This window comes from Carettochelys insculpta, chromosome 14 (assembly GCF_033958435.1).
Source record: "Carettochelys insculpta isolate YL-2023 chromosome 14, ASM3395843v1, whole genome shotgun sequence".
Classification (NCBI taxonomy): Eukaryota; Metazoa; Chordata; order Testudines; family Carettochelyidae; genus Carettochelys; species Carettochelys insculpta.
In genome coordinates, this window is record NC_134150.1 from 762,423 (window position 1) to 775,609 (window position 13,187).

At 48.4% G+C, this 13,187-nt stretch overlaps 1 protein-coding gene across 6 annotated transcripts in view; it reads right to left on the reverse strand.

Moving 5' to 3' along the window:
- The window catches only part of RANBP10 (RAN binding protein 10), a 104,968-nt gene that overhangs the window by 17,951 nt on the left and 73,830 nt on the right, over nt 1–13,187 (reverse strand). For all 6 annotated transcript variants that reach the window (XM_075008295.1, XM_075008293.1, XM_075008294.1 and 3 more), the window contains 2 exons: nt 8,178–8,362; nt 3,343–3,455 (listed from right to left, as the gene is read on the reverse strand). In XM_075008295.1, the coding sequence (XP_074864396.1) occupies nt 3,343–3,455; nt 8,178–8,362 (298 nt within the window). The remainder of the gene's footprint in view (nt 1–3,342; nt 3,456–8,177; nt 8,363–13,187) is intronic.

Consider the following 13,187-nt stretch of genomic DNA (forward strand, 5'->3'; position numbering starts at 1 on the left):
GTGCAGCAAGGCACCCAGACTAGATGGAATCCCCACCAAAGTCTTCAAAGAAGGTGGCCCAGAGCTCCACAAACAGCTCCTCCTCCTGATTCTCAAGATCTGGGATAGGGAGCAGATGCCACAAAATTTCAAAGACACACTGATTGTCAGTCTTTTCAAGAAGGGCAACAAGTTGGATTGTGGAAACTATTGTGGCATCTCCCTCCTGGCAATAGCAGGGTAAATCTTAGCTCAAATCCTTCCAAGCCGACCCCTGCCATTCTCAGAAGAAATTCTCCCAAAATCCCAGTGTGGATTCCAACAATTCCAAGGAACAGTGGACATGATCTTCACTGCCCGGCAACTACGTGAAAAATATTAACACAATCAAGCCTTATAGATGAGTTTCATTGACCTGACCAAAGCATTCAACTCAGTCAATTGTAGTGCCCTGGAGACCATCCTTTCAAAGATCGGCTGCCCCCAAAAATTCATTAGCATTTTAAAGCTGCTTCATGACAACATGACTGCCACAGTATTGAACAACCACAGATCCCAAAGCAATCCCCTTAAGGTCAAAACAGGAGTCAAGCAAGGCTGTAGCAATGCCCCATCGCTGTTCTGCATCTTCATTGCCATGAGCCTTCACCTCATTGATGGCAAGCTTCCAGATGGTGTGAAGATTGCCTACAGAATGAACGTGACACTTTTCAATCTCAGGAGACTGAAGGCTAAAAGCAAGACCTCCGCAACATCCATCATGGAGCTCCAGTATGTGGATGACAGTATGGTTGTTGCTCTCTTTCTCCCACAGCCCTTCATATCATCTTAAGTGCCTTCGCTGAAGCATACAAGAATCTCAGCTTCATGCTGAATATCAAAAAGACCAAGGTGCTCCACAAACTTTAACTGATGGGACAATCTCATGCACTTTCTATTGAAGTCAATGGAGAACTACTGGAAAATATGGAGCACTTCCTATACCTTGGAAGTCATCTTTCCACTAAAGTCGACATGGATGCGGAAATCCAGCATTGTCTGAGCCATGCAAGCTCTGCTTTTGACCGCCTGAAACTAGGGGTCTTCGAGAACTGGGACATCTGTCCCAAGAATAAGGTCCTTGTATACCATGCAGTGATTGTTCCAATGGTCCTATATACAGGCAAAACCTGGGACAACATACAAGCATCATTTGAAGGCATTTGAACAATATAATCAATTCTGCCTCAGAAGAATCTTAAATATCTCTCGGGAGGCTAGGCTCCGGAACACTAGCATCCTGGAACAATCGAACATGTCCGGCTTTGAAGCCATTATCATTCATCAACAACTGCGTTCGACTGGTCACGTGGTTCAACTGTCTGACCAGCACCTCCCAAAGCAGATTCTGTTTTCTGAATTGGAGGAAGGACAGAGGAGCGCTGGGGGCCAGCAGAAGCGACGTACGGACACGCTGAAGGCACACACTGCAGCATCTGTGTTGACACTTGGGAGAACCTTGCCCAAGACCATTCCCAGTGGAGAAAGGTAATCCTTGACAGAGTGGCACAGTTTGAGAGGTCCCACCACAGTGCAGATGATGACAGACGGAGAAGAAGGAAGAGTCAAAAACTGCCCCGTGCCCCTCCAACAGTTACCAACACCTGCCTATTTTGTGATAAGATCTGCATCTCCAGAACTGGGCAGATCAGCCATTAATGGACTCACAGATAGGAAGGTGACATGAAGACAGCAGGGGCTTGCCTCTTCTCACATTCCTCCTGGCCACCTCTGAGGCAGTTCTTCACTGCCTGCTTTTGCCCTCTCCTCCATATCTGGTCTGCAGGCTCTCACCAGTCTTCCTCTGCCTTTGATTCTATTTGTTTCCCTGCCTCTGCTGTTCCTCTCTCCATTTGCCTGCGTCTTACAGTGCCCATTTTAATCTGTCTCAGTGTCCCTGGGACCCAGAAGTAACTTTCATGTTCTTCCTGTTTAATCTCCTTTCCCATGGATGGCTGCAGGCATGCTACTCCACACTGGACATCCCCGCCAGGCTGGGCAGATAACCCACCTACTACTAAAAATGCTGGTATCAAAGCAGCTTTAAATCTAAAAAAAGACCCCTTCTGCTTCGCAGCTTCCTCCTTCTCCCATCCATTTCACACTGCTTCTGCTTTGGTGTTCCAGTGATGGACTGTCAACAGAGGAGTGCACTGCTGTAATCCTTACATGAGCCTTGTGGAGGGAGGTACAGCCTTACAATCCTGGGCAGATCGCCCCAGGCTACTGAGCTGAGGATCCTCCCAGCCTCCACATTCATTGAGCATATATAAGAAACGTGTTCTAGACAGCTACTGAGGAACATATCGTAGGTGCGACACGGCAAGGAGGAGGGAGGCACATGCAGCAGAGGAAGACAGAACTGTGGAGTGTCAGGGGATGCAAAGGAAACTTGCCATCCAGGAGAGGATGGAGAAAGATGTGAAACTGGATCCAATGCTCTGGGATTCTGTCTCAAAGAATCAGGGGCATTCTAAAGATCATATCATGTGCTCTTCAATTCCTTCCCAATCCAGTGGAAGGATTTGCTTCAAATATGTATTTTTTTTTCAAGCAAATTAATTAGAATGGCTCAGAGAAAATAAAGCAGCACATTTTACACATGTAAAAGCTGGAGTCCTGGACATTAATAGGTGAATTATATCAGCTTAACAAAGCTGGCAAAGCAGAGAGGTGCAGTGCATGGCCACCCATCAATGTTCCCTCTAATTTTTTCCATCCATGTGTGGAATAAATTTTTATGTGCACCACCAGTAGAAGCTCATGCTGCCAGCTGAAGGTACAGTTGGCGCTGTGCTAATCAGCTGTGTGGCATTTGAATCTCTCCTGGGCAGCCATCCAAGTGCTCAGCTTACAGGGAACTTTGCTCTCCCAACAGCTCTGCTCATGCATCCCCATCATGAATCTGCAAAGCCCTTCAGAAGCAGAAAACACGAATCAAGCCAAAGTGCACCATACAGGGCCCAAATCCAGCTCACGTGAGACGAGTGTCACAGGGAAAGCAGCCAGATGCAATAAGGTCTCAACAGCTCCTAGCCCTCATAACTAAGGTAACGAGGCTGCTGGCAGTGGGACATGACAGCCCAAAACCAAAGGGGGTCTCATTGCAAATGTTAGGGAGAGATGGGCTCTTTTAACTGCAGAGGTACTCAGCTACATTGTTCCAGAACTGGGACCTGTCTTCCAGTCAGCACCATCTGCCCCAGAGGTGCCAAGCTGGGATGCCATGAATCTGAAGGGATAGGGGCCTAAGAGGGGAAAGGGAGATGGAAAGGGAAGGGGTGTGACTTGGAGATGGACAATAAGGGCTATACAGAGTCTTACTTTGCCTGTTCTTTATGGAGATCTGTTCTTCCTGGATGGTAGTGTCTGTCACTCTGGCAAAGGCAGTTGCTGTTGAACAGTACCCGTGATGCACCAGGTAGGAAGAGACCATACTAGAAAATAAGAACATAACAGGATGATCTGATTCACTGAAATGGAGGAGACACAGCAAGGTGGGATGGGGGAAATCAACACAGGTGCTACTGCAATGTCACCAGCAAGGAACGCTACTCAAGTCAGGCCTGGACGGACACAACCAGTGTCTTGCTCCTAGGGTCCTATGACTGCTAATTGCAATGTAAACTCTTGTGCACTGAGAACTGGGCAGAGGCCCCCCAGTTTCATCTAAAAACAGACATCAAGACATTAGAGAGCACTTGATCTTAGTTATAATAGAGCTGGGCTGGACTCTGACATGTGACCCAAAAGGGAAAGATTTCACACTTGGTTACCCCTGCTACAAGCAACTCAACACTTTTGCTTTGTTTTGCTATTTACTATTTTGGCATTTTCCATACAAAGATTTCAAAGCACTTTACAAACATGTTTATTTGGGCTTATTCTCCTTGGAAGCAGACAAGGAGCTGCATTTTACAGACAAGAAAAACAAGACATGGAGTGATTCAGTGACAGCTGGAAACAGAACTCAGGTGTCTTGAGTTCAGACTATTACATACTTTTTTTTTTGTAAGAACTACATCAGATAATTGAATAGCTGACTTCAAATTTCAACTACCAAGTAATTTATCATGCACTCAACATTTGAGCACTTATTTAACAGATGCAGTTAGTAATTCCTGAATTATGTTTCCACCCTGAAACTAATATTTTCACTGTGTTGTGAGACAACGTAGGCAGTACAAATCTATTTCCCCAGTGAGAGCAGGGACCTTTCCTTTGTTGCACCGATCTGGTGCCTTCTTGTTTTCCCTGTCATTTAAATCTTAGCACTATGCAGACTTCACCACAGAGACAGGATTGAGTTTTCAAATCAATAATTCTCTTTAAATATTTTTGGGACCCAGCAACAAATTTGCATCAGATGGGATTAACAGTTTTGTTATTTGTAAAAACTGCCCAGTGACAGGTGGATTCCACTCCCTGCTGTAAGAGGGCAAATGAGCACTTGCCAGGATTCTCCTCACCACAACCATGCACATGACTAACGCCAGCCTGCTTGGCATGCATTCTAGAGGGTGCTGATGAGCCAGCCTCCCGCTGGGGCCACTTTCTGTCCATGCGCTGCGCCACACAGCAGACTGCAAAGTGAATGAGCTGTAACCTGGACAATGTGTCTTTCTTTCAGCAGACAATCTTTTGTCTCCCTACCTGGGAACTGCTTCACTACAGCAAGGAGAAGCACTTTTCCAGGCAATATGAAGACATAGCCACACTGGAAACAAATGGCAGTAGGTATTATAAAAGCATCTGAAAAGTTTGCAGTGAATGCCCTGGTCCCACTACAGAAGCTTGAATCATTTCATGCCAAAAGTCTGGAAGACAATTTGCAGTATACACGTGACTGAGTATCTCATGGTCAAAGTCAGAAAGAAAAGGAGCTTCCTTGCTTCAATTCTGGCATTTAACAGCCCAAGAGGCTGGGCAGGTTGTATACCATGGGATGCCTGATCAGAAGTGTGGAACAACCAAAAGGACTTTGTCCACTGAGCCTGCCTCAAATTTTCCAGGGAGCCCTAGGCTCAGGACTTCTACTGAGAGTAGTGCAGACCAGATCATTAAAAGCTCAGATTCCCAGTAACCTCAGACATCTGAACAAACATCGCTCATTACAAAGCCAAGTTAGGCTAGGGATGAACTGCTACGAGTGCAGCAAGCAGACGGGAGGTAAGCACTGGTCTAGCTTTCTGTGAAGGTGAATTTAGTATCCAGTGCTTCACGGCATGCACTTAAACTGCACGGTACAACTGCAAGAATCAGCGCGTCCCCTTGTTGGTATATTTTTGTCCATGGCAACACACGTCTCAGCAGCTATCCCTGTCCATGGACCAGCGCAGTACCCTGTTTGTGTGTGAGTTTATCCAGCACTAACTCATGGCTTAGATGCCTGGAGTACTTACCGCAACAGACACTCTTTATTGGCTAGCTGAGCGCCACAAATCCAGTCGGGAACAGTTCCTGAAATCTTTGAGATATTACGCCTCTCAGGAACGTGCTACATGCTACCAAAATAAACTACTGCTGTCCATTCTGGCAGGCTGCTTTCATGTGCAAAAGCTAATGAGCTTCACTGTTCCAGGCAAGCCCAGGTCTTGCCCTTGGTGTCTGAATGATAAACATCCCCAGGCCAAATTAAAAGCAGTTACCAATGGTAAAACCCTGTTCAGAGTGTGCTGATGACATTGTAGACACAGATCTCCTACAGAAACACTCCAGGTGGGTGCTGGGCACCTAAAAGTGAATGCTCAGAGCATGAGCACACCAAGGTACAGCCTTGCAAGGCAGGGGGGCTTTCCTGGCTCTTTCCAGCTTCCCTTCTCCACTGCTTTTCACCTCTGGTTTCTGGCAAGATGCCATCAGCAAAGCATGCTCCTGCATTCCACATGCTGGGATCCTACCCATCTTCTCACTTGCAGCCACAGTGACATTTCATGTTCTTTCAGACTGGACACCAAGGGATCAGGGTAACTTGAAGAATTACTTATTAGTATGCCTCCCTTGCATCCCTTTATCACGCACTTTAACTATTCAGAACTGGTGTGTGTGGTGGAAGGGCTGGGGGCTGTCACTTACAGACTGAGAACTCCCTTTCAGGAATGCTGCCTTCTCCAACCACAGGTGGTCGTTCGCTTTGCCAATATGTGCCTAATCCAGTCAATTGCAGCGTCTCCATGCACGCCTTTCAGAATGTATGACCTGAGGGGTCAGGGACAGGGAAAGGTGCAGGGTGTTTGAAATCTCCGGTACCAGGGCCTGATGCATGGGGTCAGCTTTGCAGAACACCCATGTTTCTGATCAGTTCCTGGAGAGCAGACCACACCCTCTTGGCTTGTTTTGGCAGGCTGCTCTCGGAGCCAAGAGCAGCTAGGGAAACGACAAGCACGTCTGCCTGCTCACGTAGCTCTCGGTCAGGGGTGTGATGACCACGTGCCAGCAGAAGTCCCAATGCAGACCCTGCCATACCGCCGGGGTGGGTGGGTGTGTGTGTAGTCTGTTGTGCTCAGGGTTGTGTGTGTGTGTATGGCTCGGTGGGGGTTGAGGGCAGGGTGCTGTTACTCCACTGGTGTGAAGTGCTGCTCGGCTGGTATGTTCAGCGCTGTGACAGCATGGTTCACTGCTATTCCAAAGTGCGCTCAGCGCAGACATGGCCTGGCTGCTCTGAGCTGACGCGGTTGAGCCCTGTCCCCCAGGCCCACTCCTAACACATACAGGAGCTCCTGGGATCTCCGTTACTGCAGCCAATACATTTCTCCCTTTGCCACTTTTCATTTTCTGCATGCTGTCGATTTTGCACTGAAAACACACAGCTGTTCCAAGTACATCATCAAATGGGACATGGGGGCTCCAACTGGCGTGCAAAGTGGGGCCTGTGGCCTGGACAAAATGAAGGAGTTGGTCTGGGCTTCCAGTCCCCACAAAACACTAAAGACCTCTTCTCCACTATACTGAAAGTATCAACTCCTTCCTTACTGCCCACCTGCCTGGCCATTCCTTGCGCTCAGCGAGGGAAAGGGAATGGCATTCATTTCCCATTCTCTAGCAACAGCCACTCCCAGCGCCTGGCTGTCCCATGTCCGTCACTGGCCACTCAGAGCTGGGACAAGCACATCAGCCTGCTGTTTTACCCAACTGATCACCAGTGGAGCAAACAGTGACAGGTAATGTGTGGTTAGGTTTCAAACAACAATCCATTCAGACAATTCACACCATTCTGTGCTGTCATTTCAGGCCATTTGCAAACTCAGGCAGACATAAGCCACCTTGGGACAGAAGGATCAGACACTGATGTTAAAAAGAAGCTGAGTCTTTGGAGCCCAATTATGCAACAAACGAGGGCAAACTTGCCTCACGCGCTTGTAATGACCCTGCAACTGACCACAGGGGAGGAGAGCTGAAGCTGGCCCTGTTCAGAGACACGCTTGCAGAGGCCTTGAGGGAAGGCACCAAGGAACACTCCGAAGCGCCGAGCTGGCGTGCACTCCACGCCTTCCCTTAAGAGCTGTGTCTCCAATCAGCAGTGGCTGGGGGGTAGCAATGGCACGGCAGCTGTGCTGGCACGGCCCTGTGATACAGCACAGCTTATGCCAATGGAAGACATCTTCCATCGCTGCTGGAACGCTATCCAACTGGCAGCAATGTGTCAGCACGTGCAAGGCTGCACCTAACATTCAGGGCCAACCTCCCTTTTTAGGGCTGCCCAGGCATGAGCTAATGGAAGTGTGGTTCCCTTGACTTGACCTGCCTACCTGGGGATTAGCCCAGCTAGCCACAGCATTCGTTCACACCTCGAGTGCCACAGCCACACTGACTGAATCTGACATGTAGACAAAGCCTTCAGCTCCATTACACCCGTCCTTTAATCCCGTCAGCCTCAGGTACCTGCTAGAGAACCGAGTGGAAAAAGGGTTCATCAGGAAGGTTTCTAGCAAGAGTGGACCAGAGCCAGGCAGGAAAGCCAGAACGGGTTTTGGCTCTCTCACCAGGAGATCTTTAAGGAGCCTGTCTCTACATACTAAGTAGGACTCCCTGGAGTGCAGCAGAAAGGACAGTCATGTCGGAGCATGACAGATTTCACCTCAGCACTGCCCATTCTGCAGCCTCTGTCAGGTGCTACTTCCAGAGAAGCAGAAGAGAGGAAGACAGCTGCAGAGACTTACTTCTGAAGCATTGTTTGCCACTCGCCTAGTCTGTCTCCAACGGGAAACCGCTTTATAGTGCTCTGAATCTTCGCTCGCCACTCCCGCATGTAGTCCTCGATGTCAAACACAAACGGCTGCTGCCCGAAGTTGGCATCTACGATCTCTCCTGGTGTCTGAAGCCCCACAGTGGGATAGAGGTTTGACTGCAAAAAAAGAAAAACCCACATTAATGCTTCCCAACCCTTCCCATGGGCACAGCGAGGAGCATGGAGATTCACAGCTGGGCCTCAGGGATGGGCTTCAGGGTCAAGGACACTTTTTTAAAACCACTTGTAATCAAAGGGGCAAGAGGCAACTGTGAGTTCTCTAGGTCGGTAACAGCATGCAGAGCTCAAGTGTTCAGTTTCTGCCACTTGAAAAGATGTGGCATAAATCAGTGAATGAAGCTGCCTTCCCAAAGCACTGAGCACCAGCCTATGGGGCCTGGAGATCTATTTTTCTACAGGGGTGTGTGATGTCTTACCACCATGCAGGAGCCAAGATGGTTACACACAGTCTGAAAGACAAGCGCCTGCAAGTTGCAAGGTGACCACAGGAGGACAGTAGAGCTTCCCTGCCAGAATCTTGGTGGAAACCTCCCTTTTACCACAACTGTCCCAACTAGACAGCTGATCCAGACAAGACTCTCCAGCTCCCTAGCCTAGGGAACCCTTTCACCTTCATTTCCCCATCCCCGGGGTGGCTATCCAAACACCTAGCATCTCTGAGCAAGAGGCAAGGCCAAAGGACATCCTTCATGGGCACAATCAACGTCATTACAAGGACTGCCCAGCAGAGCAGGTTGGGTCATAAAACCAGTGCACTGTCATAAGCTCAGCTCCCAATGATGCAAAAAGCCAGCAGTCTAACTACCCAAGTTCATTTTCATTTCCAACAGGCCGTACCACTGTGATGGTCTTGCCAAACATCAATCAGTACACAATTCAGCCTCTGGAGGGCTGAGATGTGACCCAAGTTTGGGAAGAGGGTCAAGGAACACAGTCCAAGCTAATGGATACCAAGCCTGCCCCAATCAAACCCTTTGGAGATTCTCAGAACAGTGCAGTGAGATATCCAATCTCCACAGGACACGGAAGAATGAGGAGAGAACACACAGACGAAAGGGTTTACCAAACATTTCATCCTGGGGACTATGCTAAAGAGCATCCTGACCACTTCTCCTATTCGTTACCATCTCCCTAGAGCAGCTGCAGCAATCACTTAACTGGAAGGACAGGAGTCAGTGTGACTCCCGCACTGGAAACAAGGGCTAGAGGTGGCACCATGTGACCAACCCAACCCATGGTGGATGGAGTGGGATCAGGGAATGTGGCACAGCAGAGGGAAATACAACTGCAGAGAATGGATGAGTGAATGCAGGAGGTAGGTGGAGAAAGGAGACAGCGGGAGGCACGTTGAGCAACAAGGCAAGGCAGGATAGGCAGCTACCCCACTAGGGAGGGAGGCAGGGATGGGACCACACTGGGGTCAACCCAACGCTATCCATGGGCCAACAGCAAGCATGCAAGGAACTCGCCGTGATCTGAGGACCACCTTTTGGGAACCACTGACAGAGCAAATATCTCCCTGCTTTATTCCTTTGCTTTTTCCTAGTAGTTCGCATTAGGGCTCCACCACAGAAAACAAGGAGTGAAGCGGGCCCAGGTTCCAAAGGCAATGACTGAACTTCCTGCCTGAGCGCTGTCGTACAGAGAACCACAGCTTGGTAATGAGACTGGCAGAGAAGTTCAAGGCTAGGTGAGACGCATACTACAGAGACAGTCACAGGTCATCTTTTCAATACACGACCCTGGACTGTAAGTGCCAGTCAGTTGCTTCCAACCTGACCACGTGGGAGCCTAGGCTGAAGCCTGAGATGCCAGCTCCCATTCTCGGGATTTAAAGAAATAATGACACACGGGAATTCTGAAGTGGCGGCCACATGGCTCACTTGACACTTCAAGGCTCCAGAAAACCCCAAGTCACAGAGAGAGGATGAGCCAGAATGCCAGCTTGGTTAGACTCATACACTTCCTAGTGAGTGTCAAGTGGTGGTGGTGATGTTCCAGCTGCTTCAAGAACTCCTCTGGATCCTTCCCTGCTGCTCTAAGCTTTCAGTAGCAATAGGTGTGCTGTGCAAATAAGACTGGGCTACTTCTCTCTTGCCCAAAGAACCTTGCAGCAATGCTGCCATTCAAAGTCCAGCGAACCGGCGCATGCCTTGCTATACCGAAAAGGTTTGCACTTGGCTGCTGTTCAGCCGGGTGAGACAGGAACAGTTGGCACTATACACTTCTGGAGTCTGAAACGCTAAAGTGGGGACTGGAAACGGGTGCTCCACACGATGGCTGTACACACACTTCCCCTCCCTTTCAGAAGGGGCATGTTAATGAGGCAGTTCGGAAGATGCTAATAAGGTGCTGACATGAATATGCAGTGTCTCATTAGCATAATGGCAACCATGTGCAATTCGAAAGTGCCACTTTCAGAACACTGCCGCCTGTGTAGACAGGGACCTTTGGAAAGGACCCCTGACTTCAAAAGCCCCTTCTTCCTGAAACCAAACAGGAAGAAACAACGCTGGCTGCATCACTGACTTAGCATCTCCTCTGTATCATGTCCTTGAGCAAGAACAACTGGCGGAGTCCGCAGGTGAGCTCAATCAGATGCAGCACACAAGGGGCTGCTTTGCTTGCACACTACAGAACCAGTGAGGAGATGTCACGGGGGAGAAGGAGATTGAGGTACTTACGGTGGAGTTGGAAAGTCCTCCTCCTCCTCCCCCTTTCCCGCAGAAACGGCCATAAGGAAAAGCCTCCGACAAGAGACTCTCCTGTCTTGTCAGGCTAGGCACTGGGCCTCCACCCTGCTTTACTATCACCGGACAGAAACCTCCCAAAGCTGAGAGTCAGAACCAAAACATCATGGCACATCAAAACCAGTGTGTCAGTGGTACTTTCCTTCAGCTTGTTTCACCAGCAGAAGCTGCCAGACCTTTGAGAGAGATCATTTCAGGGTTACAGTGCAGCCTCTTGCACACAAAACCCAGCCTTCCTGTTCACTGATTACTTTTACTCTCAAGCCTATAGGTGCCGGGAACTCCCATTCTAAATCCCTCCCTCCCTAGTGGGGCAGCTGCCAAGCCTGCCTTGCTTTGTTCCTCAACATGCCTCCCATTGTCTCCTTTCTCCATCTACCTCCTGCATTCAACCATACATTCTCTACATTGGTATTTCCCTCTGCCATGCCACATCCCCTGATCCCACTCGGTCCACCCTCTCTTCTCCATCTTCCCTGGACTATTCTTGGGTTTCAGAGAGCCACGGGAAACTAGAACTAGAAGGGACCTCAAGAGGTCATTGAGTCCAGTTCTCTTCCTTCGCAGCAGGACCACACACCACCCAGATCATCCCTGCCAGATGTTTATCTAACCTGCTCTTAAATATCTCCAATTATGGAGATTTAACAACCTCCACAAACAATTTATTCCAGTGCTTAACCACTCTGACAGATAGGAAGTTTTTTCTAATGTTCAATTTAGACCCCACCATGCTGTAATTTAAGCCTATTGCTTCTTGTTCTGACCTCAGAGGTTAAGGAGAATAATTCTTCTCCCTCCTCCTTGTAACACCCTTTTAGGAACTTGAAAGCTGTCTTTCTTCCCCAACTCAACAAGCCTAATTCTTTCAGTTGTCCCTCACAGGTCATACTTTCTAGACCTTCAACAACTTTTGATGCTTCTCTCTGCACCCTCTCTAATTCGTCCACATCTTTCCTGAAATGTGGAGCTCAGAACTGCATCCAATACACCAGCTGAGGCCTTAATCAGCGCACAGTAGAGCACAAGACTTTCTTAGCATAGGAATGAGGGGGCTGTCTCTTCCCCCAGCGTCTCAAATTTCCTGCTTGTTCCTAGCAGATATATTAAAGGGGCCTGACAACATGAATTTTTTAAACTGACTACATTTTTAAAAGATTCCTATTTCTGACATAGTGAAAACTTCTGAGGTCAGAAGGAATTGAACCTCATTACCCATATAAAAAGCCCACAGAACTACTCCCCAGACTATGTAATTTAGAAAAGCATCCAACCTTGATTTAAACACTTAAAAATATAGCCCTCTTTCAAAAGTATTGCCTGACATTAAAACCATGCCTGAAAATGTGCAAGAGCTTTACTGTTTTCTCCCTGACATTAATGAAGGTCTTCAGGAAAGGTGAGACTCTCTGATTTTGCAGTGGCCTGGACAGATGAGAAAGTTGCGCAGGTTTAACTTTGAATTGGTTTAGTAAAGCCAGTGCAAGCCTCCCAACTCAGTTTAAGCATGGCTTTTTACAGAAATTCACTGGAGAATGTTTCCTGTTAACAAGATTGTCTCTAGCTAACTTCAGTCACAGGAGCCTAGCACAGACAAACCTTCTCGAAGAAACGCCCTTTGAGAGCTTTGTCCATTTATACTTCTTGGGGTTGGAAGCATTTCCACTCGCCACCTAATCTGTAGGCAGTGCAATGTACTTTGCCCAAGGCCCATTGCTACCAATGAAGGAAAACAAACTGGGTTTGAACTCTTTACAAGGAACCTGTTTCCAGACAGGTAACCAAGGTCTTGAAGGACCAGCTGCAATTCCTGGTGTGAGCTCACTGAAGTCAGAGTCAGCCCAGGGGTGAAGTCAGCCCCACAACTTCCCGAGGACCGGAAACACTGCAGAATGGGACATAAATGGGAGGTGGGAAGGGGAGCCTCTACATTCGGAGCCCAAGAACAACTTCAGCTCATGATGTGTGTGATGAAAAGAGAAACCCCATTTCAAGGGCCAGGACAAGCGCTGTTAGGCTCCGAGAGCCTTGATTCTACAATGCTCACTCAGTTCTAAGAGTTCTGAAGATCTTCATGTTTCCCTTCCCTCTGGTAGCAAAGCTTCTAGAATTCACATTTTCACAGCCCTGGCGAAGGCCAGGGTGTATGTGGCTAATGCTTAACATCTTTT